This window comes from Nipponia nippon, unplaced genomic scaffold (assembly GCF_047370975.1).
Source record: "Nipponia nippon isolate SJK-2023a ecotype South Korea unplaced genomic scaffold, ASM4737097v1 scaffold_31, whole genome shotgun sequence".
Classification (NCBI taxonomy): Eukaryota; Metazoa; Chordata; class Aves; order Pelecaniformes; family Threskiornithidae; genus Nipponia; species Nipponia nippon.
In genome coordinates, this window is record NW_028262349.1 from 2,713,150 (window position 1) to 2,738,110 (window position 24,961).

Sequence of the window (24,961 nt, forward strand, 5' to 3'; positions counted from 1 at the left end):
CCTTGTTTTTCATATTTCATACAGCCTGTAACCCCCCATTTCTGTTCACATGTATGAACTACATACTCACACGTATTTTCAGTGTAAAGGTCATATATATATCAGTATATATGTATCATGTCATGCTAATAATCGTTAACTAGTGGTAATGTGTATTAACAGATAATGCAGAATAAAGGGAGTGAGCAAACTTTATAGATAGTACCTCCAGTAAAAACTACCATTAGCATTAGTGTATTAGAGGGAAAAGTGAGAAGGAAAGCACAAGGGGTTACCATCACTGTTACTAATTTCTAGCATTTGGTGTTAATTCTTAAAGAGGAAAGACATTACTAATACTTTTCAGGTAATTTACCATATCTGAAGGAATGAAAAAGTATGATCCATGAAGTCTACCTGCTCCCTCAAAGGCACAAGCAAGCAGCTATTAGTTGTTATTGGCTAAATACTGTAACGTGAGTCTTCGCTGTGCACGGAGGAGACAGGTGAGTGATGTTGGCCGAGAGCCTGAAGTAGCCAGACTAAAGATTTATGATACTTTGCAGCCTGTGGAACAGGGAAGCCGGTTACTTGATCCTCTGCTGTACCTGAACCTCACTGTTGCAGCTTTTAATAACTGAATATCCAGACCTCCTATAAAAGTGCCTTTGAGGAAAGAATGATGGGACAAGAATCAGCCTTCAGAGCTAGAAATGGGCAACAAGCAAACCATTTTCACTCCAGAGCAACTGGATGCATATCAGGTATAAAACAAACTAAACCGCTGTTTGGACAGCTGTTTGGACAGAACATTGAATTTCTTTAAACAGTCTCTTCAAAAATTACTAAGTAGGAGTACTAAATTACAGGAAAGATTTTAGTAACATAGTTTGAATCTTATATCAAGAAGAAGGGTTATAAAATACTCCTAATTATATGCTTGGCTACATATATTGCGATATAACTCCATTTAAGTCACTGTACTGGAAAACTTTGGGCCAATGCATGCTAAAAACTGTCATTACATGTTACATCTTTTCTTATTTCATAGGACTGCACATTCTTTACACGGAAAGAAATTCTGAGGTGAGTCTCGTGTGCGTTTTGTGTGTAAAGTACAGAGATTGCTATAAAGACAGGTTACATAGAGGGGGAGGTATTTTAAATAATTTTGAAATGGATTTACACAAATGTAAAGCAATACCTTTGGACAATCTGAACATTTTTGTTGCTTTTTTATGTACAGAACCTATGTTATCTATCTTAAACTGAGCCAGAATTCTGAATTTTGTATTAAAGTACCAGTCTCTCTATCAGAAATAAACTTATCAAGTTATATTTTAGTGCATGCTTTTCCAGTGACATCCATGTTCCCCTCGCCTTGTTTTATGACAAATGCTTCAAAGTATACTGTTATTCTTTGGGATACTTTGCCTGTTTTATGAAAACCTTAATGGTTGTGTCAAATTGTATTCACATTTTTTTCATGTCTTCATGTGAATAATTATCCTGGTACTCAAAGGTGCATTTTCCCCAAGCCTTCACACACCTCATCGAACACTCCATTTAACCTCTGGCCAAAGGAGCTGATAAAGACAGGTTCAGCATTCTGTTCATGGGGGGTTGAGAGCCTCCACTGAAACCCTCAGCTTCTTGTAAAAAATGCTGACCCAGATAGTAACGTACGTAATATTGAAGTTGCATTTGCCTTTCCTAACCATTGGGCGTGTTAACAGACAGGGAAGTGTTCAGTTTCTGCATCTCTCAAGATGCCATCACGCACTTCTTGCTAATTTCTCTGAAGGGCAGAGCACAAGTGACAATGTTGTACTGAGCATGTCCCTCTTCAGAACCTTGATATCTGTCTTTGAATTCTATGCAGGGTAAAACGGGAATGGTTCTGTAATAATTGAAATCTACATCTGTCTGCCTTTCCAGGTAGTAAAGAGAGGCCAGAACCATAACTGTGTAATGAATAAGACATTTATTATTGATAAGGATCCCCTTTAAAATTCTCTCCTATTGTGTTGTTGATAACAGCTGTGAGTGGGATCCTTACTCTAGCACAAGACCTGAAGCAAATAGCAGGCTGAAAAAGTGGTGAATACATTCAAATTATTATGCACATTTTCTTCTCTTGAACCTGAGTTCTATGGAAAACCGGGGAGATACTTGGGGTGGATGAAAACCTGGTAGAGTTGGTCCCAGATCTCTCTTCCTGCCCGTGGCTTTAGGCGTCCAGGGTTTTATTCTGACATTGAAACTGAATCTTTCATGCTCCAGCTGAAGCCCATTATTTTTGGTCACATCCATTGTGGACGTGGAAAGCAGATCCCTTTCACCTTGCCACAAGTTTTTGTCTGTTTGGAAACTGATTAGGTGGACCTCCAGGTTGAAGGTCTTGTGCCTTGTTATTATAAATACATAAATCATCACTACACTACATGCCTGAATACCCCTGCTGACAAGGTAGAAGTAAGCCTGAAACTTCGTGAAAATCTGTTTTCAGATGTGCAGTACCTAGTGGTTTGGCTGCCTGACCTGTGTAAGCATTTTCTCCAAATTGTTCTGTAAACGTGAAGGCTTTGTATTTTTCGCCAGTTACACTGTGGTGTTCTTTTTAATACTGTCTCTTCCACCACCAACTACAGAGCATACTAAATGGTATTCAGTGACTGGCATCATCCATCTGGTAAAGATGCAAAGTGTGAAGAATGATATGGAACAGGCAAACACATTGTTCTCAGTGGTGTAAATAACTTGTTCCCTAAACAAGCCTTCCTTTCTGTTGCAGGCTGTTTTACAGATACCGAGATCTAGCCCCGCAGCTAGTCCCACTCGACTACACAGATAAACCAGACGTGACACTTCCCTATGAACTCATTGGCAGCATGCCAGAGCTGAAGGTACAGAACAAGGAGCACGACCGGAATCGAGTGACACATTTCAGTTTATTCTACCCTTTTTTAATAATTCATCCAGTACTAATTGCTGGGAGGCTGAAAGACAAATAAATTTTGGCTATTGAAGTAAAAAGTCTTTCTGGAAGCTTCTAGCGATTCCCCGAAAACACCTTGAAATTGCACAAAGGTTAAAGGCTGCAGCTGTGTCTCCCTCTGACACAACATTAGACAAGAACATAATAGCCGAAGGGGGAGCGTTTGCCAAAAGGGGGTTACAACAAAAATAATCTCGCTCCAGTTGTGTCTTACCTGCACCGAAATAAATGCTAGTAAAGATGACCTTCCCTTGCTCCTGTCTTCTGTTTCCCAGGACAATCCATTCCGCCAGCGGATAGCAGAGGTTTTCTCAGAGGATGGAGACGGCAATATGACTTTAGATGATTTTTTGGACATGTTTTCAGTGCTGAGTGAAATGGCTCCCAGAGACTTGAAAGCTTATTACGCTTTTAAAATTTATGGTGAGTGAGATATGCATAAAAAGTAAACGTTGGGGAAATCCTGCAGCTTCATGTAGGGATGTAAAATATGTGTTTTGCCACCATAATGATTCCTAGTTAGGTGTGTTTTTAATACAGCCTTTCTTTTCATTGCATTTGAATGCCTGTTCTCTCTCCTAGAGACTTCCAGTCTTCTTTATCCTTTTGTCTCTACTCTTATTTAGGATTAGGACTTACTACAAAATTTACAACCTGAAATTATCTGTAGTTTTCAAGAGCCGATAAACATTTAGGAAATATTTCTGTCTGAGGGGCTGCTTGGAAAAGTGCAGCACAAGGGATTTGGCTGCCCATAAATCTGTGGGGTGGTTTTGGTAGGGGGAGGCGGGAGGCAGGGAAGCACACTTCTAGCATTTTTCTCCAAGGACAAATATAAAGATTTTTTTTTTCTTTACAGTACCATTTTCAGTTACTTTCTTCATGATCAGCTAAAGCCAAACAATATATCAAACAACCAACCCAACGTTCTTTGTGATTTAAACTGTACATGATTCAGCAAAAGATGTTAAAAAAGTGAACTCTCACCAAAACCGAACAGCCCATTCTCTTCCTTTAACTTCAAACTATTTCTTGCCCTTAGTTCAGTAGTGCTGATGTGCTAGAGTGATTTAATTATGGCTAGGCTGTGTTTAGCCATTAAACTATTTACAATGGTTACCCTTACGTAAGATAAGGAGAAACGATTCCAGGATTTTTATTTTGTTATCGAATTTTTATACAAGCAAATATGGATAACTGCAAGACTTCATTTCTGATTTGCAGGTTCTGCTTATACAAATACATTATGGCCTGGGAACCAAACCCTTCTTATTAGGTCTTGGCGGTCAGCCATGTAAAATGCTGACTTTTGTCACTTGGAATTCATTGTGTTTCCTTTGACAGATTTTAATAATGATGATTACATATGCAAATCAGATCTAGAGAAAACTGTTAACAAATTAACCCGAAATGAACTTACCCCAGAAGAAGTTAGCCTTGTGTGCGAAAAGGTGATTTACGAAGCTGATGCGGACAACGATGGCAAGCTTTCTTTGGAAGACTTTCAGCACATGATAGTACGAGCTCCAGATTTCCTCAGGTAATATGTGCTTTTAATTTCTAACACAAAATTGCGCTTAGTTTTTTCGTCAGAGGTCTCTGAAGTGTGTGTTTTACGTCTCCCCAGCCATTACAGATCATCACTCTTCCCTGACAGTTTCTAGTAGAGGTGCCCACCACAAAGACTGGGAAAACAGACGCTTGAAAAAGCGTGGAGGCTTCTCGACTTGCTTTTCACGTACTTTTTACATGACAAAAAGTCCTTGTAACTTAAAAAGTTAATATTAGCACTTAGGCTCCATTGATAAGGATACGAGATTAGCTCACTCAATGCGTAACATAATCTCAGCATGGTTTCTGCTGCATGTCTTGCACAAAGCAGCGCTCAAATCTTGCATGTATTTAACGTACCTATTCTCTGCAAGTGCTTTGCAAAAGAAAGTTTCCAATTTATTGTACGGTCCTAGAATTAATTGCAGTGAATCCCTTTGAACAGAGGGATACGTAAGTGATCATTACTTCTTTTTTTTAATAGCACATTTCACATTCGAATCTGAATCCAGTGAAACATGCAGACGAAGTGCTTCTTGGACCTTCAACAACTATTACTTCACCCGAGATTACCATCCATGAGAGAGCAAAATGAGAGGAGCAAAGAGGACAATGTCTGGTAACTGAACCAGTCAGAGAACTCTGTCTCTTGCCTGCTTCTTTAAAAGGAACCATTCATTAAGCTCTTCATCAAGATTTCCCTGTAATTTAACAAAATGTCTATTCCCCCCCGCAGCCGGAGCAAATCTGGCCTAGAGAGTGAGCTGGGAAGTATTTTTTTAAAGTTCAGACACCACCAGGTAGTAAAGGAACTTGTATCACATTATAGCTCCTAAAAAAATTCCTAAGAAAATGCCTTATCCAGTAAAAACCCCTCAAAAATAGTTTCAAAAACATCACGGTTAATCAAAATTGCGTAAGCAACGCCCCTGATCAGCTTTAACAGTCAGCTTTAACGAACAGCCCGGTGAATCGATTTGCTAAAGTATTCTCCTAGGGTGTCACAGAAGCCCATGGCAGGTTCTGAGAAGAACATAGAGAAGAGCTCTCCGTTCCAGAATTTGTAACAAAAAGTCAACATCCTTTAAAGGACAAAAGAGCCTACCCTGGGCTCCTGTCCCTCCTTTCTCTTTGTAGAAATACCCTATTTGCCACCCAAGAATATATGCACGAATGATGAACAAGACTGACAAACTGAGTTTGTAAAATTCTCTTTTCATAAGAAGTTTATTTATGCAGTGCTCAGGGTCCTGTACAACAGAGTAAAAACATACATACTGTAATAAACAAGTTTTGTTTTTAATACAAACATGAAAATCAATGAGAAGTGTTTAAGAAAGCAGTTGTAATGTGGGAAGGGTGGCAGCCAAAAGTGGTCATTCTAAAAACACAATTTACAGTTATTTTTAAAAATGTCGGGATGCATTAAGTGCCCTTCAAAACAAAGTCCCAACTCACGCTCAACGTCGAGCAGATGATTCCTGCAGAAGGGCTGGAGAGACCAGCCCGCTCAACGCGTGTTACCCACAGAAACAAACACCCCCATGATCAGTGGAAGAGATGGGTCAAAGAATCAGGCAGCCTGAAATAATCAGACTGCACATTACCATTAACGTTCAATCGAACAGATCTTTATTTCATCTGGAAATGAAGCCAGAAGTTAGTCATCATTCTTTCCCAGCCCCTATGAACAAATGGAGACCATCTTCTACGCAGCTGTTTGTCCACTGCCTCTCCAGCGTCAGCCCCAGCCCTTTCAAGTCCAAGAGAACAAGAAATCACGGTAGCTTTTGAGCTCGATCATCAGCCAAAGACAACGCCACCGCAACAGTAAAACCCTTACCAATTGTCAGCGAGATGATTAGCATCTCGCATGAAAGGAGAGACCAAATAAGTTTCAGCAGCAGTAAAGAGACGCACAATAATCCATAGGATTTATAAATCTGAGGCTGAAAGTCTGATGCTGGCATAAGGCTCTGATGTCAAGGAACATTAGATGTGCCTATCGGCAAAGGACCCAGACAACGCAAGTGTTCAAATGGCAAAGCGTTGAAACAGCAGTTCCACCGCTTGCTGACAGGCGAGCTACTGACAGGTCTGCACCTGCACGGGTGAAGACTCTCTGAAATATTGCAACCAGCCTCGAAAATAAGGTCAACCACAGAATTCTATGATACTTGTTAAAGCAAGGGAATTTGAGAACGTGCTCAAAAGTGGGTTTGTTTCTCTACAAACCAAGTGTTAAGCGATTACCTGAAATTTTAGTGGCATTTAGACACTGAGAATGTGTAGTAAGCACATTGTTAATTTTTCATATCTACTTCAGTTCCTCAGTTTTACAGATTTTGTATCCAATTTCAGATTTTTTCCTCCTTAAAGAAAGCTTAGATATAAATACACTACTCTACGTGTTTACGCAGTACCTCTTTCGATCACTGTGTTTTCCATAACGTTCATACGTAAAAAACAGTAATTTAATTATGCGATGGAAACACCAACTACATGTTGTACTTCTCCAAGATTTGCTGTCCGTACTTAGCAACGCGTAGCCAAGCATACATGCAACTGCAGCGTCTTTAACCTTCTCCTGTCTTACATTTGCATTTTAGGTTTCGTATTGCTTACAGTGATTTAATTTCTGTGTAGTCTCTATGCCCTAGAAGTACAGTGATGACTGTAGTCACAGTAACTGTTTGAAACTTCCTGAGATCAGGCAATAACGTAGTCGTTCATTGAGTAAAACCGATCATTTTGTAAAAGGAAATCATGCTACAAATTAGGTACATAAACATGTGCAACAACCAGCATAAGTTTAAACAAAAGGTATTCACATACGAAGAGTTAGCTTTCAACGCAGTAAGAGTAACTTAAGATTTAGAAAACGAGGAGTGAAAACCACAATTCCATCCTTCAAGTTTTATCCACCTGGAAATGAAGATGGTTTTCTTTCTCATCTCAGGATGAGTTAGCGATTTAGCTACTGTCAACAGGCGCTACCCAGCGTGGCGGTGGACGGCCCGTGCTATCGAGTTAGCCGAACCACTTATTTTTCCAGTCACTTTGAAAAACAAGTCTGGCTGCAACACCTGGCTGTATTAAAGGAGCAGGACGGATGCGAGACAATCCACGTTTACTACTAAGCCAGAACCAAATCATTAAACAGATCTGTTTTGTGTAGGACAACAACATTCAGACCGTGCCTTAATCGCCCCCCCGGTTCTGCCTCAGTCATTTCCCGAAGCACGCACAAAGTCCTTCTTTAACAGCATCCTTATCTCAAGATGGAAGCATTGCTTGGGCGACCTATAGCTCCGTAGTAACTACACTCTGCAGCCCGTACTGACTAGCAGGCTCTTCAGTAGCTTAACGTGATTTTATCCTACAAATACAGCAGCGCCATCCGCTGTGGTGCACGTTCACCACGTCCCCGCGCTGAAAAGCCACAAGTAAACAAAAAAACCCCGTCACAAGTTTCTGGTTAGAGGAAAGCTTTACGTATGATTTTAATCGTGAACAGAGCTCATTGTAATCTGCGAGCTAATAAAAAAAAAAAAGGTTGGTAGCACATAAAATGCATTTTTATAAACCAGTAACTTATAAAGTTTCCTTTTCCATTTTAGAAAAACAGGCGATATTGCTGTTGAGCCCAATTGCACGCTGCAGATTTATAAAGTTTAATTATGAATCTGATAGATCTTTAACTACAGTAACACTTACGAGTGCTGCTTTGAGGCCAGAATATACTACCACAAACTTGAAGAAAACAAAACCGGTGAGTAAATTCATTACCTTTAAAATCAGCTTTAATTTTACCCTTAAGTGCAGTTGTCAATGTAAACAAAGCATGTTAACAATTCCAGTGAGTTGCAGGACACAGCTGATACGTTCAGCTGAATTAAATATACCAGGATTGCAATCGCTTGACAGCAGACCTCGGAGCTGATGGCTCCGACTGGCTCCTCTTGTCAGGCTCACTAAGTCAGGCCGACGGCCTCTGAACGGAGAGCAGCCAGCTACCCAGGAGCTCCGCTCGGCTGCTACATTTCATACAGCGGAATGTGACAGACTGCGTTTACAGGAATAAATACACAGAACGTTCCCACTGAGGACTAACATCAGCGGCACTGATGCACGCTATTAACGGGTTTGCTGCTGCTTGAAATCGGAAGTGATCAGTAGACAGCAGCAAGGCAAATCTCAGTTTAAAAAAGTTTGTTTTCAGAAAGTGTTCATATGTGCAACATTTATTTGCATATGTGAGCGAGTGTGCATGAGAACACACAACTGGAAGCAGTGCAATACAATTTCTTGTCACAATTTATAACTAGCTACTACATCATGACAGAGCCGGAGTCAGTCTCAACTGGAGAAGAAAAAGCCGCCCATTGTAACGTGACAAATTTTGTGTAAGCGTCCCTGCCCCGACCAGGGTCTGCTTCTCTCAAACCAGACGCCAGCGCCTCGGCACGGGCCTCGCTGTAGCCATCGACTCCTGTGAAACGCGTCTGAACGTCTGGCGTGCTTCATTAAGCACGGTGGAGTCTCACACGGATAAAGTAACTCCTGATGGTAAGGATCCATTCTATTTACAGCACGCTTTAGGTTTTTAAAAAAATAGAGATTCCTTTGAGGAGGATTATTTTTTTTTAAACTTCAATTGTACTTGTGGATTGTCTAGGACAAGGCAGCTGAACGAGGAACAGGCAGGTAAGGGATTTTCTCTGTAGTAGCAAAGAGGCGGAGAGGCAGAAAGCTTCCTTCTGCCTGCTGGAAAGGTACACGCCTGTCCTGCCTGCGAAGTGCATTTATGTGATGTTCTGATGCGACTGTTCTCTCTGCATCTGTAGAGATGGAGATGCACAGGTATCACGTACGCACACCTGCACTTTATTAATATTGGCATTTCCGTTTCTTATTTTGATCATAACTTAATCTCTCTAATTTGGACACATACAGATATGAACAAAACGATTGAAGCCTGGCAGCAAAGGTGCTGTATCACAGGTCGCGTTTGATCTGTACTCCCTCTGCTAGACAATACACGTGCCCAGTGGCAATCTGACAAAAATAAACTTGTTTCATCTCCAAAATTGAAGAGTCAGACAATTACTAAAATAAACAATTTCTTATTCAGATGGTCACAAAGTGACAAGGTATGTTGAAAACGCTAAGTCCACAGACAGAGGAGCTCTCACTCAGAACGGGCACAGTCCAGTTCCCTTGAGCAGGCGCTCAGATTAAGGCCGTGTCCCTCACAGAAGAACACATCGGAAAAAGCTGCTTTTCTTTTGCTGGTCTGGTGTGATTTTGACTCCCTGGTTGCTGCCTTGCGGGCTATTGCCTTCCTGAAGACGCAAAGAATATTAAGTTACTTATTTATACGTAACAGCTTCCGGCATCGCTGTAAGCTCCAGCACCCAGACTTCATCCCTTCGTTTGCTGCCTCGAGCCTGCCAGGTACAAACCCCGCTTCTAAAATCAACGGGGGGCTTCACTCACTTCTCTGAGCCTCACGTCAGCCACCACGAGAAGCCAGAGCACTGCCCCTGCTACTTCTGCCTTCGACTAACAGGCACCGCGCCTGGTCGTCTTCCTTCTATCAACTCAAAGACCGCTGAGATTTAAAAAAAAATAAAAAATTACAGGACGCGTTTGGCTCTTGCTGAAACACTTAGGCATCGTCAGCAAGCCCCAAAATACCGCAGCTCTGTCGGCGCGCGCCTGGCCGCGGGGAAGTGCGATGCTCGGTAAAAGCAGAAGGAATCTTGGTTAGCTTCCTTTCACAAGGAGCAAACCCACGTCGATACGCGTTTGTTTGCGGTACGAGGGGTAACCCACTCCTTTCTCAGGACGCTTTCGCAAAGTTATCAAAAACTAATTGGTTCGTCACCGATTTTTGCACACGCTAGTTCGAAGGCCGCCCTGAGGCGGGAGGGGGCCTCCTACCCGTCTCATTTACAGGGTTCCCGTGTTCAGACTGCAAGAGCAAGCACTATCGTTGAACTGCTCTACCACTCACCTGACTTTCACTCAAGCAAACAAAAGATAGTTTTATTTAGAAAACCTCAACCCTTGCAGCTAATTCCTGAAATGCAGAGACAATTGTTTATAAGCCAAGGTCAGAGCGTAGCTTGACAAAACTAAAAATAAGCGTCTATAACCTTCAGTGCATCCCCCATGAGAGAGGCCACAAAATATTTTCGTGGACGGTGAACCAGGACTGGCTCTTTGGCTTTTGGTTGGGTTTTTTTCCTATTTAAATACAGCGTGGACCAAGTAAAAGCTACTCACCAACTTCTTGTCCATTTTTGCTTTGATATCTCTTGCAAGAGTGAAAAATGCCTGTGACGAGTAAAACAGTTAAGTGTTACACGGCAAATAAAATATATTCTAACATTTCTGTTTAGCGATAAGCTGCCTTCCCGAGTTTCTACAGACACTGAGCTCCTGAGGAACATCATGATTTCAGGTTCTTCCCCCCCTCCAGGTTTTAGGGCTCCTTTTCTAACCCCGCCACCTCCTCCCCGAGCCTGGGAACCAGGACAGTGGGGCACGACCAGGCCTCAGAGCGGCAGAACGCCGCCCGTGCTCCATCACGTTACCGAATGCAGACATAAGCCATCTCAGTCTGCTGGGACGCCCTTGTGTTACGCTCTAAGCACCGAGTGCAATTTAAATAAATTAGCATAACGCTGGTTAGCCAGCGCCTTCACGGAACGCAGGGACGCGTCTCAGTAACCCGCCTGCAGCACCCAACAGCGGAGCCTGGGTCCAGCCACGACGGGCAAGCGTCCCCACTGCCGGCTTGCGCGCACGAGACAGTAAATACAAGAGAAAGGTTACGGTACTTACGTTCTCTATGTTTATATTTGCTTTTGCACTGGTCTCCATAAATTTAATTCCAAAACTTGCAGCGAGCTGAACAAAAGCAGGTTTCAGTTAGTTGGATAATTGCGGGAACAGCTCTGAATAAAACGGCCCGCCCGGGATCCGCCCCTCCTGCCGCCACCCAGAGCAACCTGGGGATCTGCTCCAGCGACTACATCTCCTCCCTGTTAGCACCTGCTCTTACCGGGCTTTGCCCTGCTGCTTTACACTCTGCACACGTTCTCATCTGCTCCTCTGACTTTAAGTTTTTTCCTCGCATAGATACCTCGTCAGTCTCGCAACGCCCGCAGCGCGCAGGGGCACCTTCCCCGCCTCGGCCGAGCAACATCTGACGCCAGAAAAGGCAATCCCGCCCGCCTCGCCTCCCCGGCCTTCAGCCCAGAAGAGACGGCTCCCAAACGTCCGACTCCAGCGTGCTGCTTCTTCCTTTTTCTAAGGAAGAATCCAGCCCCTTGTCTGCCCCTCGCACATCTCCACCAGGCAATCGACGAGAGCTCTTACCGCAGGCTCATCTTTTTACCAGAGCAGGGAGATGTTTTGCCACCACAGCCCGGGAGATGTTCAATGGTTCCGCTTCGGAACACCGCCGAGGCGCCAAAGAAGCGCGCAGACGGTAACGAACGCAATCTTTACACTCTGAGAAGTCTAAGCTGAAATGCGTTAAAGCTACGGCACTTACCTTCTCCCCTTGCTCTCTAGAAACTTGTCTTTTATCGTTTGCATCGCATTTGTTCCCAAGGATCATTTTTTCCACGTCCGGAGAGGCGTGCTGAGATAGAAACAGAGCACAGGCCTTTGCTGTGGGGGGCTGAGACAAATCTCGTCAAAAAGAGGAGGCGCACAGCAAGCTCTTAACGCGGAGATGCCGGTGCCAAGCGTTTTCCGCAGTTCCGAGCTCCCCAAAGCCCCCCTCCCTGCGGGCACCGACGGCCCAGCGCGTCCTGCGCGGCGACGGCTCGCGGGTCGCCTGTCCTGGCAGGAGAACGCCACCTTGGTCCCCCGGTCAGGAGAAGGGCTCCAACCCCGCGGCTGGCCCTCGCGCACCAGCACAACGAACCGCTGTTCACCGAGACGCCCCAGAACCCACCGCTGTTTTCATTCAACTGACTCTCCAAGGACCCTTCCGCTCCTGAATGCGGAAGAAACTGAGTGATTCTGAAGCGTTTCGGTTTCGACTGCTTTTGGAGGAAGAAACAGCATCTTCAACAGGCAGCAAGTAAAGAGGGACATTACCTCTTCAATATTCCTGACCCAGTTCCGAATGTTTTCAAAAGATTTCTCGTTGGTGATGTCATAGACCAACATAATGCCCTAAAGATTAAGAAGGAGATAGATCGTTTCAGCGAGCGTCAGTTTAAGCAAGAGTTACAGACTTGCCCACAGCAGAAAGGAGCAACTTGACAACGACCGTTTTTAAAAAAGCCGGTTCGCAGCTCTACAGCACGTGGAACGGCAGCTGGCGCCTCGCTAGACGTGGCTGCGGGACGCGCGTTTACGGAGCGCGTCAGGGAGGGAGCCGCCTCCGCGAGCTCCCACCTCGTCCCAGCGCCGCTCGCGACAGGAGCGCGACCGTAAACGTTTAGCTGGGCGGAGTTTACGCGCCGGAGGAGAGGCCGCCGCGCGCGCTCCGCGTTAAACCCAGCCGACGCGACTGCGGAAGCTGAACCGCCCGGTTTAGGCTTGGCGCGACCCGCACGGCTCCTACCATTGCTCCCCTGTAGTAGGCCGTCGTGATGGTGCGAAATCGCTCCTGCCCGGCGGTGTCCCTGCAACACAGAACGGGGGGCTGGCGCAAACCACCTACGCCGCCACGCTCAAGTCAAAGCCACCACAAGGTTTAATTAAATACCGTTGAACCGGTTTTTAGCTGCACCGAAACGATCTCGCAGTTTCTAAGATAGCGCTAACTGCGGAAGAGCGCAACTGGAGTAAAAACGTAACGATGACATCACCATCCCGCAGCGCGCGACACCTGGTTATCAGACATAGACTCAGGTAACTTTAGAAGCGAAGTCTTACCATATCTGTAGCTTAATTCTCTTGCCATCTAGCTCTATAGTTCTAATTTTAAAGTCAATACCTGAAAAGAGAAGCAACCAAATTACTCCCAGCGCCTGCCAAAGACCGAACCAACGCTTCTCCCTCCCGCGCCGCTGCTCAGACCGGCACCGCCTCGGCGGGAGCAGCAGCGGCAGCAGCAGCAGCAGCAGCAGCAGCAGCAGCAGCAGGGCACCCCCCGCCCCAGCCGACGAGGGAGCCGCCGGCAGCGATCGGAGCCACCGCGACGCCGGCTGAGCCCCTGCCCGGCTCCCTGCCGGGCCGCGGCGAGCGAAGCCGCAGCAGCCCCCGAGCGCCGGCAGCCGGGGCCGAGGCGGGGCGGCACGGCCGGGCCGCGCACCCCTCGCCGCCCCGGCCCCCAGCGCCGGCAGCCGCCGGAGCCACTCGCCGTGGTGCCAACCCGCTCCCGCCGCCGCAACCCAGCGGAACGAGCCGCTCCCAGGCCCGGGGCCGGGGCCGGGGCCGGGGCCGCGCCAGGCGGGAGCTCCGGCCGGCAGGGCCCGGTCCGGCCCGGCCCCGCCCGGCCGCGCTCACCGATGGTGGAGATGAAGGTGGCGTTGAAGGCGTCCTCGGAGAAGCGGAAGAGCGCGCACGTCTTCCCCACGCCCGAGTCGCCGATGAGCAGCAGCTTGAAGAGATAGTCGTACGTCTTCGCCATGTTCGCGGGCGCCGCCCCGCCGCCCCCCGCGCCGCCTCACGGGCCGCGCCCGCCGCCCATCACCGCCCGCCGCGCGCTTATTGGCTGAGCCCGGCGCACGTCACCGCAGAGCCCGACAGGAAGCGCAGGGAGCCGGCGCGCCATTGGCGGGCGCCCTCCGCCCGGCGCCTTAAGCGGCGGCGCGCCCCTCTGCGCGTGCCCGGCCGAGCGTCACTTCCTGCCGCGGGCGGAAGGCGCGTGCAGCGGTGCTAACCGCCAGGCGTAGGCCGGGCAAATACCGACGTCACGTCTTTAACTCTCCGGTGGCCCATGACGTCACCCGAACAGAAGCGCGGCACAAAGACCAGGAGGAGACCGCGGTACCGTCAGAAATGGTTTAATACGAAACGTCAGGAGCAGGCGCCGCCGCTGCGCCCGGAGGAGGGCCTCGCCGGCCGCGAGGAAAAGCTACAGCCGCGCTGTCGATAACCTGCGCGAGGGGAAACGAGGGGGCTCCCGCGGCCCGGGCGCGGCTCGCGCTCTCCCGCGCGCGGCGGGGCGCCGGTGGCCGCCGCCTCCGGCAGGAGCGCGCCGGAGGGGCTGGGGGCCGCGCTGCCGGCGTCGAGCTGCGCCCGGAGCCTGGCGCGCGGCTGCGCTGCTCATAACTTAGTTGGACAGAGAGAGAGAAAGAGAGAGGAGCGATACGGTAAATGCAGAGAGGTTTCCGTTGGCCGCCGAGAGCCCCGCGCAAGCTCATATACAGTTCAGTTCGTTTAGCGTCTGGTCCAGTGTCTGGTGCAGCCCCAAGTTCTCCTCTTTGGCTTGAGCAAGTTTTTCTAGTGAGAAAGAAGAAAAAAGCACGAGTTAAACCCGACGTTATCTTACGGCCTTTCCTCTTGAAATAAAACCCACGCTGACTCACCTTCGCGTTCAGGACAACGCCGTAACTGCGTCCTGACAATGGGGCCATTTTTTTGGCAATTGCTCTCATTTAGCGCGGTTTTTGGACTCGTTTTATGCGGGATGTGGCGGACTTGCGTTTTAACACGTGATTTACAGGACACGTCCCTCCGCGTTTGCCTTCTCCCGACAGTTTTTAGCCGGGCAGACGGAGCCCCCAAGTACCGAACGCGCCCACGGCTTTTCGCTGCCCTGCGCGCCCTTGGGAACGCTGACGTTGGGGTGTTTGCCAGCGCGCCGGGGCCTGCCCTGGCCGAGGGGGGCCCCTGCGCTGCCTGCGTCTGCCTGTCCCCGGCGTGAGGAGCTGAGCTTACTTTCGGTGTCGTTACTGGTGTATTTTAGGTGAAGCATAAGGAAATGAACCCCAAGAGCTGGAAGGTAGAGGTATCTTGTTTTTATTGAGCTCAGTTCTTACAGAGGAGCTTGAAGGATCGCTTGTGGAAGTGGCACAGAAGCGACAGGCACGGCAGGCAGGAAAAGCTAAAGCAGCGCAGCGCGGCAGCGCGGCCCCGCGCCCCCGGAGCCCGTCACAAGGAGGTCATGTCATTGAGAGCATGGTCAAGCTCCTCGCTGATGGCTTTGTACTTCAGCTTCTGAGCGTACAGCTCGTCTAGCGGGCACGAGGGCAGGAGGCGGGATTCAGCAAGAAACGCAGAAAAACAGTCCAGAGGAAGAGGCGCAGAGTGGGAGACGCGAAGGCAGTCAGAGGGCAGCAGCCAGAGCGGTTGAGGAAGACAAAAGAAGAAAACAGATGCGTAACTGAGAACCGGTAAGAAAGCAAAAAATCCACACAGCTGCCAGGTCAGAAGCTTCATCTACATCTCCTTTTTTTTAATCTCTCTAAATGATTTTTCAATCGGATGAAGCAGGGTTGTGAGCTTGTTATTAACGGAAAAAGCCCCTGAGCCCACGTATCTGCGAGCTGGCCAAAATCCGGGTATTGCTACCCGCTTTTGAAAGAGAGCCTCTTTCAGGAAGCCTTCCTGCGGGCAGGAGGTGCCGGCGGGACAGGCGCCTCCGTGGGCGCATCCCGCCGCTCCGCCAGCACGCCTGACCCGCGCTTCTGTCCCTTCCTGAGAAAATCTAATACCCACTCCGAGAATTTTGTTTTCTGATCTGAAATTGACCACTTCTGAATGAAACCCGAGCGATTTCCTACCTTCCAGGTCATCAATAGACTTTTCCAGTTTGGCAACTGTTCTCTCCGCAAATTCAGCACGAGTTTCAGCCTAAAAAAAATTAAATAGAGTAAGTTAGTATGCTGCTAAGAAATGCTGCTAAGAAATGCTGCCAAAATACAGGTTGGGGATGGATGAACTTACTTCTTTCAGCTTGTCAGAGAGAATCTTGATTTCTTCTTCGTATTTATCTTCTTTTTCCGAGTACTGTGAAAACAATAAACACTCTTTAAGGGAAGTTGTAGCAATGGTAATAAATGTTTATGAAACGGTGACCTATTTATAACCACTTTTCCTTTTGCAGCAGCTGCACACACCCTCTCCGTGCTTTCCCCTCTTCACCAAGACGCTCAGCCCCGGGCTCATAAACCACCATTTTAAGGCTGGGGGTGTCCACGCTCCTTCGTGCGTCATCTCGCACCCTAACGGGCTGCCCTGCTTGTGCAGCACAGAAGAGCTCAGTGTGCAAGAGAAGACGAAGCCTTCCGTGCCAATTTAGACCAGCCAGAAACAACCAGTTACGGAAATCAAAGAGTTTTAACAATTTTCATTATTGAGGGCAGAACCCTCAAAAAGAGCAAGAGCAGAAACCCAGGAGCCATCAGCAGCGCGCTGGGGTGGGAATGGAGCTTTAGGTCGGGCTTTGGTAACGATCGGCTTCCTGACTCGGGTCTGGGCAGAACGGCTCAGCGGTATCGACGGACAGTCGCTGTTGGACAGGCAGTCCGCTGAAGCCCTCCACTTCCCTGGTATTTCTGGATTATTTCTATGGATTTGATTTACAAGTTCCGACTTCGCCCCTATCCCTTAGGTGACGGAAAGAACCAACCTTTTCAGATTGAGCTTCCAAAGACTTCAGGTTGTTGGTGACGTTCTTTAACTCCTCTTCAAGGTCACTACATTTACTACAGGGAAAAAAAAAAAAGTATAAATTATTACTGTCCCTGTTATGACTTAATTTTTAAGAAGTCTAAAAATAGAAGGGATGAAGTAATTATTAAGTCTGAAAGGAGAAAATTGGGTATATAGGGTAAAAAAAAGCTTTTCTACTTATACTACATGCCTGCCTAGCAGTCGATTTTTGTAATGAAACACGGCTTTGAGCTCTACTATATTCTAAACTGCTTCCGTGTATCCGAAGTTACTCACACTTCGGACACCTCTGCACGCTCTTCAGCTCTTTCCAGTTCACCCTCCAAAATAACCAGTTTCCGGGCAACCTGCGAAGAGAAAACAGCCGTATCAAGCCAGTCTGTGATTTCTGACACGTTTCTCTCAAAACACTATGCTCGTGCTTTCCTTCTGAATGACGGAATTAGGATAAAACATACATGCACAGACGTGACGGGCTTTTTCCCCAAATAAATTAGATTTTGCAGTGTTCTTAGCATTAAGTATCTAAGGTGCCGCTCAAGTCACTATTACAATTACTCCTTTCTGGGAACATTCCAAAGTCGAAGCGTCACCCAGTGAAGAGCATACAACGAATGACCAAACGGGAAAGTAACAAAGCTGCTCGCGGTTCTCCCGTGCGTTTAATCACTTCCTTAGCCCTTTTACCTCCTCGTATTTGCGGTCAGCTTCTTCAGCAATGTGCTTCGCCTCCTTCAGTTGCATTTCCTGAATTTCCATTTTCTCTTCATCTTTCATTGCTCTGTTCTCAATAACCTTCATTCCTCTGCAGAAATCAAAGCAAGCGTGGTTAACGCGGAAGCATTTTAGCACTTTTATCTCAAAGGTCCTACAGCGGAGCTCGGTGGCCCATTATGACCGTACCAGCGTGTTTTTCAAGGCCCTAACAGAATTGCTCAGTCAGGCTTTTTAAGTTCCAAGTCTCTGACCTGCAATCCACATTAGCACACGCAGATACTAAATTATACAGGAATATTTTATTTGGATATATTCAATTTTTTACAAAGTAAGAAAGAAAAAGAAGAGGAAACGTACCTCTCACTCTCATCGGCTGCTTTCTCAGCCTCCTCCAGTTTCTGCAAGGCTGTGGCCAGCCGTTCTTGGGCACGATCCAACTCCTCTTCCACGAGCTGGATGCGTCTGTTCAGAGCTGCCACCTCACCTTCAGCCTGTGTGAAATACAGCCCCCCCAGCCGAGGTTACGCACAAGCCGCTTGCTGGCTGACAGATGTTCTCAACTAATCGGTTTCCATAAACCTGCAAAGGCTTCTCCTTGGTGCAGGTGGGGAAGCTCTAGGGACCTTTCCGTCTCTGCTTTTTGTTTGTTTAAACTATGGCATTTCAGGAATTTCAAGGTATGGAGTATGTGCTTCTCCTTTCTTTTTTAATGGTACTTATCATTCCTCCCATACAATGAAGGATTAGACACCGATTGCCAACGGAGAACTGTGTTCAGATCGCTTCACAGGGCAGGATCTACCCGTAGGATTCAAAAGTTAAAAACCGAACTGTTTCCCTAACGGCTTGTTCCAAAAACTTCAGTTGATTTTTATGTTCTTGGTTTCATCACAGACTGCAGCGATACCCTGTCCTAGCCCACTGCCGAAGCTAAAGCCGTTTCGTTCTCCATTACGGGCTCCTTTGCCTGCAAATGCTATATAATCTCTGCGCGGTCAGCTGGGCAGACACAGCTGGCCCCAGCACGGGAGAGCCCGTCGTCTTTGTAACATAAATTGGGCAAAATTAGATATGGTCTTAAAAGAAGTTCACTTTCCTTTTTCATTGCTTCCTGTGGTACTTAAGGAATTAGGCAGAAAGCATTTCTTAATAATAAGGCCTGTTTATATATTATTGAATAAACTGCACAGTAATTGGAAACACTATTAATGTTTAAAAACCAGACTAGATAATAAATGGAGAGGTTGTTGGGAGAAACGCTCGCATACAGCCAATATGAACAACTTGGTGTCCAGAAATACATTGTGTTTATTAAGATATGGCTCCTTGAATTGCTTATTTGAAGGAAAATAAACCCCTACTCTAATCAGTTTTGCGCACTTAATTGTCCCCAAATCTGAGCAAGATTGCTACGTATAAGATTAACTTTTTAAAAAACAAAACAAAACCACTTTTATGGGCTACAGATCCTGGAAGGGCAATTGGTTTATGCTTTATGTTAAACACTTTGAAAAAATATTTGTTTTGCTGCAGCTTCTCAAATTTGGTTACTGACCGCTCCTCCTAAGCTGGAGGAAGCGGTTTCCATTCAGAGCTGTACCATCTTGGAAAGGATTTTGGTGACCGATCCAAATGGAAGCTGACCCAGGATTCCTCTAGGCATAAATTATCCAGCATTTCATTTGTTTTTTACCCAGTGCTGTGTGTTTAACTTCTCGATTTACACACAAGGCATCAATCGTGTAGAAAACTGGCATCTCTTATGTGGCAGCCTGCAACTCCTTCCACTAGACGGGACACTTTTAAGTCATATTTTAATTAAGCAAGATTCCAAAGCTATGGAGACGGGGCCACTGGGAAGCTGGAGTTAGTCTGGCTCCACCTCTCCCAGAAGCAGCCCGCAGTCCTTATACGGTAAAACTAACTCGCTGACATGTGATAAAATAGCAGGAAGATGCCGGGAAGGCTGATCACACACAAATCTAAGTGAAACCAGCTGTCCAGCCCCGGGAGAGCCGCACACTAGTGGAGAGTTCTGATTTCTCTGTGAAAACCAGGAGGGAAAGTTATTTTCCAGCAGTTCGGACATTTCCCAGCTGTGCCGGAGCCAGCGGTGCGGCGCCGAGAGGCGGGAACTCCCCGCTCGTTGTCATGCAGCGCTTTTTCCTAATTAACCGGCCATTTCCTACTAAACTCGTAAGCGCTTCCCGATGCCGAGCGGTGCTCGCGACGCCTTTGCCGAGGGGAACGGCCCCAAAGCGCGATAAGCAGCGGGCGCCTGGGAGGAGGCGGCGCCGCCGCCGCCGGTGCCCCCGCAGGACGGTGCGGGCGAGGCGCTGCGGCAGCGCCGGCGGCTCCGCAGGGAGTGCGGAGCGGAGCAGCGGGGGGACAGCTGAGGAATGAAGGCAGCCGGCGGCCGGGCCGTCCTCCCGGAGCAGGGGAGAGGCAGGCGCGCCCCAGCGAGAGAGAGCCAGAGACAGGAAGGAAGGAGCAGGGCAGCCCGGGAGAGAGCGACCGAGAGAGGCGAGCAGGCAGCCCGGGCGGTCTCACTTTCTCCCGCAGGTCCCGTTCCAGGTCCAGCTCCCGCTGGAGGACCTGGGCGCGATCCTCCGCCTCATCCGCCTGTTGCTGCAGGCACTGGATCTTCCTCTTCACCGCTTCCAGGGAGCTCGGCGCGGCCATGGGCGCGGCGCAGGCGGCGGGCAGGGCGCGGAGGTGCTGCACGTGGCGGCGCGCGGCCCCGCGCCTTTCAATGGGCCGATGACGTCACGCGGCTGGAGGTGGAGGTGGGGGTGGTGACGTAGCAGAGAGGAGTCGGCGCGAGCAGCGCCGGGACGGTGGCGCCCCGGGGCCGCCCCGCCCGTTTCCCCCCCCGCCATCCCGCGGGGTCCCCGCCGCAGCCCCGGCCCGCTCCGCGCTGCCCCGGGCGCCGCCTCGCCTCGCCTCGCCCGGTGATGCCAAACCGGCTGCCGGGCCGCCCCGGGGCCCCCAAAGGCGGGGTGCAGCAAACCGCTGCCAGGTCCCGCGCTCCAGTTGTGCTGCTGGCGCGTTGGGGCCGGCGCAGGCGGGAGGGAAGCCAACCCGCACCGCTCCCAGCAGAGCCCGCGGCCGTGCGGCGGGGCAGCCGAGGCCGAACCGCATCCTTAGGCCACAGCAGATCCCGGCTGCTGTCCCAGCCTCCCTGAAAGATCTCCATTTTGTTTACTTCGATTAAAGGAGATTTGGTCCTTCCTAAAGGATTCCCGCCCGCAAACGCTTCCCCCCCCGTTTCGGCATTCCCCTTTGGGTACCCGCCGAGCCCGAGCGGCGCTGGCTGGCGGCGCAGCTGCGCGCGCCGTGCTCTCGCTGCAGATGAGCCAGCCCGAGCTCGCCCTTCCTACCCCCCGATCCAAGGGCTGCAATACAAAAATTCTCAGCGATTGTTATCATCAGCGTACGACACACGTACTGCAAGATACACGGAGCATAGTTACAGGCAAGCGTTAGCTGTAGGTACGTACATCAGTGGCCTTCTTTTCAGCCTGCTCTAGTTTTTCCTGGGCATCTTTGAGAGCCTCCGAGTACTTATCCAGCTCATCTTCAGTTCCTTTCAACTTCTTCTGCAGAGCTACCAGCTCATCCTCTACCTTTCAAGAGAGGAAAAAAAAAACCAACCAGTGAGCATTCTGCTGCATTATCGGTTACAGTTTAATATGGTTAAAACCTCTCTTTACTATTAGTTTGAACCCAACGTAACATACAAGAAGTCACCAAAGACCAGATCAAAGTTCTGCTGGGGCACGTAGTCTGGGAATGACTGGTGGCAGTTTCCAGGGAAAGATCATTAAAAACGGTGTCATTCCCTGCCACTGCACACACAGGATCCAGTTTAATACATAACTCGGTATAAGCCCTTTTTCACCTCATTTCTATTTTGGACTCTACAACACCCTGCAGCAGTGAATTCTACAGCATAATTATACATGTTTTAAAATTGTGTCCTTGTGTTTGTTCTAACACCTGATGATTTATTAGGGAACTATTCAATTCCTGTATAGCTAGAAAAAAGAAGCGGCCGTTCCCTAATCATCTGTTGCCAAACGTGATACTCTGGAAGCCGGAGGGAACAGGTCTGGCCCGCCGCAGCCCCTGCGGTCAGCGGGACGCAGCGACCTCCGCAGGTCCCTTCCAACCTGAATTAATCTCTGACTGATTGTGGGCCAACAAGGTACGCTCCATCCTACCATGAGGTTCAGACTCTCTCCTCCATACCATATAAATCCATACTCTATGCCGGAACGGTACTATTTATAACCTGCCGGGGGACTGTTTAATGACAAACTGTCTCATGCTCCCTGAAGAATTCACGTTATCGGGAGGCTTGCTGCTGATAAGGGTGGGCCCGCAAACCCATCTGCTCCATCACTTCATTTGCAATACAAAACAGTTCAGTCTGCAGAGAAACCCGTTTAACCATTTAGCTCCACCTTCACATAAATTTATAGTCTATCAAAATAGTTCACTCAAAATAGTTTGTGTTTTAGCGCCCTGACTTTTTTCATTCTAGCTTCAAAGACAGCTTTAATGACATGTTTGGTAGCGTGCTATTCTTGAACCTTGTTATGTTGCTATACTTTCACTCAGAGTAAGCAGATAGTGTGAGCGCGGAATACGCTTGCTTGGGTGCTTTAACAGAGGGACAGTAAGCAGGATGAAGGAGGTGATGCTTTGTGTATGACATTAAAATCACGACTTGAGTACTGTGCCCACATTAAGAAAAAAAGCTGAAAAATTTGAGACAATTCAGAGAAGAGGAATAAGAGCAAAGATTTATTTTTCTGTTTTAGCTTTTTATTGTGAATTGCCCTCATATGGATACTTGAAAATTCCCCACAAGTGTGTCATTTATCACTCCGTCGGAAACGACCTTTGATAACTAAATGTAACGGAAGGCTAAGCATTCCATCACCATTAACTGCTCTGAGTAACAATCTGCTGTGGCTGTTACTGAGTGCAGAAAGATTAGCTGGGGAAGCTGTGGCCCAGCAGAACAGCATCTGATCCACACCTCTGAAGCTAGCAAAGGAACAGGGACACGGGGCAATGTGTGCAGCTTGTAGAAATGAGAGAGAAGAGAGAAGCAGTTTTCCTTGTGGAGGGGGTGGAGGGGGAAGGCAGCAGCAGCTGACCATTTTGGAAACTTCTTTTCCTGCTGCTTTAGCTAAATGGATGATCAGTTGAAAGTTTAGTTATATCAGCCAGGATCTCAAACTGAACTTGAACATAAGAAATATTTGGCCAAATGAATGCTAATAATGTATTCTAGCAGTCTGGAAGATGTAGCAGAAGCAGCCACATTTAGAGGATGTAAAAGGAAAAGACGTGGTCGTTTTACAAGAAGCGCTGTAAGAAACTCGAATGTAGTCAACTTACACTTCAAGATCATTCTGAAAATACCATAGCTCAAATATGAGGTAGATACCCAGAATAAAGAACATTGAAAAGCAAAAGAACGCAAAAATGTTACCAGTATAATTCAGTTAAAAGAAGAGCTTTCAAATTAAGATATTTCTGATTATTCTTAGCAAAAAAAGTAATACAAATAATACAACATTATCTACTGTTCAGTCACAGCTGGTACCTCTAAGGGGCACTCTGTATACCAAGGACTAGTCAAGTGAACTTTATTAATTGACTTCAAGGAGAGGCTCAATTAATGTTTAGACACAGCTGACTCTTCAGGAGGTACTAACACTAGTCCTACAGGTGTTCAAGGTATACAGCTATGATTTTGAGTACGTCAGGCTTTTTCCATGGAATCACAAGCACAAGAAAATTAAGGCAATTATGTAAGATCCAAGAAAACTCAGGCAAAGTACTCTTAATAATCTGTGGATAGCGCTAATTTTGCAAAGACTCAGGTGGCTGAAAACAGAAGTTAATACCTAGCCCTGGCTGGACGAGTGTAACATCATAAAACGGCAAAAGACTTCAAAAGAAGATTAACAGAAAATCTGATTTCCAATTATTTTGCTTTCTGAATCAGAAAGTTGCAACGTAGTATTTTGTCACACTTACTTCCACAGCACATACACAATCAGTGATTTTATTTCTACTTACCTGCTTGCATTTGTCCTCAGCTGCCTTCTTATCCGTTTCAGCCTGCTCCGCTCTGTCAATGGCATTCTCCTTGTCTAACTTCAGCATCTGCATCTTTTTCTTGATAGCTTCCATTTTTGTTAAGGGATAGGTTGTATCTGTCGCGCAACTGAAAGAATTCTGAAGGGTAAAGTTTAAGACTTTTAACAGCTTGGGCAGAGAAAGAAGTTGTACCCAGCCAAGTCACAGGGAAAATGAGCTCAAGTGGTTGTAGAGAGCTTTAAACCCAGAGACCCCTGGACAAAACCCAGATCTATTGGCCTCTTCTCTGATCTTTCATACACAGCCTTTCTAAGGAATGAGCTGGAACAGACTCACTAGAGGAATCTTCACCACTCCATCATCTCCTTATTTGGGTCCTGTTTTCTTAAAGAGAAAACTGTTTCCATTTTTAAGCTTCTGACAGAAGCAAAAGTGTTGACATACGAACACATGCTTGAAAGCAAGCTTATTAGCACACCTCTGTGTTTGCAGAGCAATTAAACAGCCCAACAGATCTGTTGGGATGGCCTGGCTTCTTATTATAATGGCATAAGACTAATGAAGGAAAGGGAAGGATCTTTTTAGATTACTCCAAAATAAATTCCTGCATAAAACAAAATAAAAAAAAATCTACACTTAAGAAGCAGCTAAATTTATGTTACAAAAAGAAGCAGAATATGTAATGAGACAGCAGGTTTTTTTGCTGTGAAAATAAGCACTGGTGTTAAGGAACTAGCTATAACCTGTAATAGTATAATACATAACAGAGGTCAGATTTAGATCCCAAGTTCAGGCTCAAAGGCATTCAGTGAGTTTGAGTGCCTGTCTTTGAAATTTCACTCACTAAATACTTAGGGAACTGAACAATACCCCTGAAGTTGCAGTCTGATAAGCACCGCAAATTATTTCTTCTGCTGTATGAAGCTGTCGCCTTCTCTCTGTCAGGCAAGGCAAGAGTAGACTCCGGGAAGAGCATCAGGAGCAGCTCCACTGAGGACACCA

General features: G+C 47.3%; 3 protein-coding genes across 8 annotated transcripts; 1 reads left to right on the forward strand and 2 right to left on the reverse strand.

Moving 5' to 3' along the window:
• The first annotated feature begins 249 nt into the window (after positions 1-249).
• On the forward strand, positions 250-5,690 carry CIB3 (calcium and integrin binding family member 3). Its single transcript, XM_009471894.2, has 6 exons — positions 250-743; positions 1,031-1,065; positions 2,774-2,885; positions 3,253-3,400; positions 4,322-4,517; positions 5,013-5,690. Exons 1-6 carry the CDS (start codon positions 693-695, stop codon positions 5,032-5,034), a joined length of 564 nt encoding a protein of 187 aa, XP_009470169.1. The 5' UTR covers positions 250-692; the 3' UTR covers positions 5,035-5,690.
• Positions 5,691-8,756: 3,066 nt separating this feature from the next.
• RAB8A (RAB8A, member RAS oncogene family) lies at positions 8,757-14,336 on the reverse strand. Of its 3 annotated transcripts, none has more exons than XM_087769687.1 (8): positions 14,009-14,322; positions 13,436-13,496; positions 13,122-13,182; positions 12,650-12,727; positions 12,096-12,185; positions 11,381-11,446; positions 10,820-10,870; positions 8,757-9,873 (listed from the first exon to the last, which is right to left on the reverse strand). In XM_087769687.1, the coding sequence occupies exons 1-8, from the start codon at positions 14,130-14,132 to the stop codon at positions 9,781-9,783; spliced, it is 624 nt and encodes a 207-aa protein (XP_087625813.1). In that variant the 5' UTR covers positions 14,133-14,322; the 3' UTR covers positions 8,757-9,780. The 3 variants fall into 3 exon arrangements, with proteins under 3 accessions (XP_087625813.1, XP_087625815.1, XP_087625814.1); XM_087769689.1 differs by having other exon boundaries at positions 13,122-13,216; positions 14,009-14,146; XM_087769688.1 differs by lacking the exon at positions 8,757-9,873 and adding an exon at positions 9,880-10,142 and having other exon boundaries at positions 14,009-14,336.
• A 315-nt stretch (positions 14,337-14,651) lies between these two features.
• TPM4 (tropomyosin 4) lies at positions 14,652-24,241 on the reverse strand. 4 transcript variants are annotated; one of them, XM_009471899.2, is made up of 9 exons: positions 21,340-21,465; positions 20,390-20,613; positions 18,197-18,330; positions 17,810-17,927; positions 17,399-17,469; positions 17,079-17,154; positions 16,394-16,456; positions 16,231-16,300; positions 14,652-14,947 (listed from the first exon to the last, which is right to left on the reverse strand). In XM_009471899.2, exons 2-9 carry the CDS (start codon positions 20,519-20,521, stop codon positions 14,865-14,867), a joined length of 747 nt encoding a protein of 248 aa, XP_009470174.1. In that variant the 5' UTR covers positions 20,522-20,613; positions 21,340-21,465; the 3' UTR covers positions 14,652-14,864. The 4 variants fall into 4 exon arrangements, with proteins under 4 accessions (XP_009470174.1, XP_009470173.1, XP_009470172.1 ...); XM_009471898.2 differs by lacking the exon at positions 20,390-20,613 and adding an exon at positions 23,939-24,241 and having other exon boundaries at positions 14,686-14,947; XM_009471897.2 differs by lacking the exons at positions 14,652-14,947; positions 20,390-20,613 and adding exons at positions 15,451-15,681; positions 23,939-24,239.
• Between the last annotated feature and the right edge of the window lie 720 nt (positions 24,242-24,961).

Excerpts from the sequence above, each read along its gene's own strand:
- CIB3 (XM_009471894.2), top strand. The coding sequence starts at position 693 with ATGGGCAACAAGCAAACCATTTTCACTCCAGAGCAACTGGATGCATAT. Across the intron at positions 2,886-3,252 it reads GCAGCATGCCAGAGCTGAAG|GACAATCCATTCCGCCAGCG; the intron begins GTACAGAACAAG and ends TCTGTTTCCCAG. Across the intron at positions 4,518-5,012 it reads CGAGCTCCAGATTTCCTCAG|CACATTTCACATTCGAATCT; the intron begins GTAATATGTGCT and ends TTTTTTTAATAG.
- RAB8A (XM_087769687.1), bottom strand. The coding sequence starts at position 14,132 with ATGGCGAAGACGTACGACTATCTCTTCAAGCTGCTGCTCATCGGCGAC. Across the intron at positions 12,186-12,649 it reads GGGTCAGGAATATTGAAGAG|CACGCCTCTCCGGACGTGGA; the intron begins GTAATGTCCCTC and ends TTTCTATCTCAG. Across the intron at positions 9,874-10,819 it reads CAAAAATGGACAAGAAGTTG|GAAGGCAATAGCCCGCAAGG; the intron begins GTGAGTAGCTTT and ends TTGCGTCTTCAG.
- TPM4 (XM_009471898.2), bottom strand. The coding sequence starts at position 24,052 with ATGGAAGCTATCAAGAAAAAGATGCAGATGCTGAAGTTAGACAAGGAG. Across the intron at positions 17,928-18,196 it reads GCAGCCGATGAGAGTGAGAG|AGGAATGAAGGTTATTGAGA; the intron begins GTACGTTTCCTC and ends TGATTTCTGCAG. Across the intron at positions 16,457-17,078 it reads TGGAAGCTCAATCTGAAAAG|TACTCGGAAAAAGAAGATAA; the intron begins GTTGGTTCTTTC and ends TTGTTTTCACAG.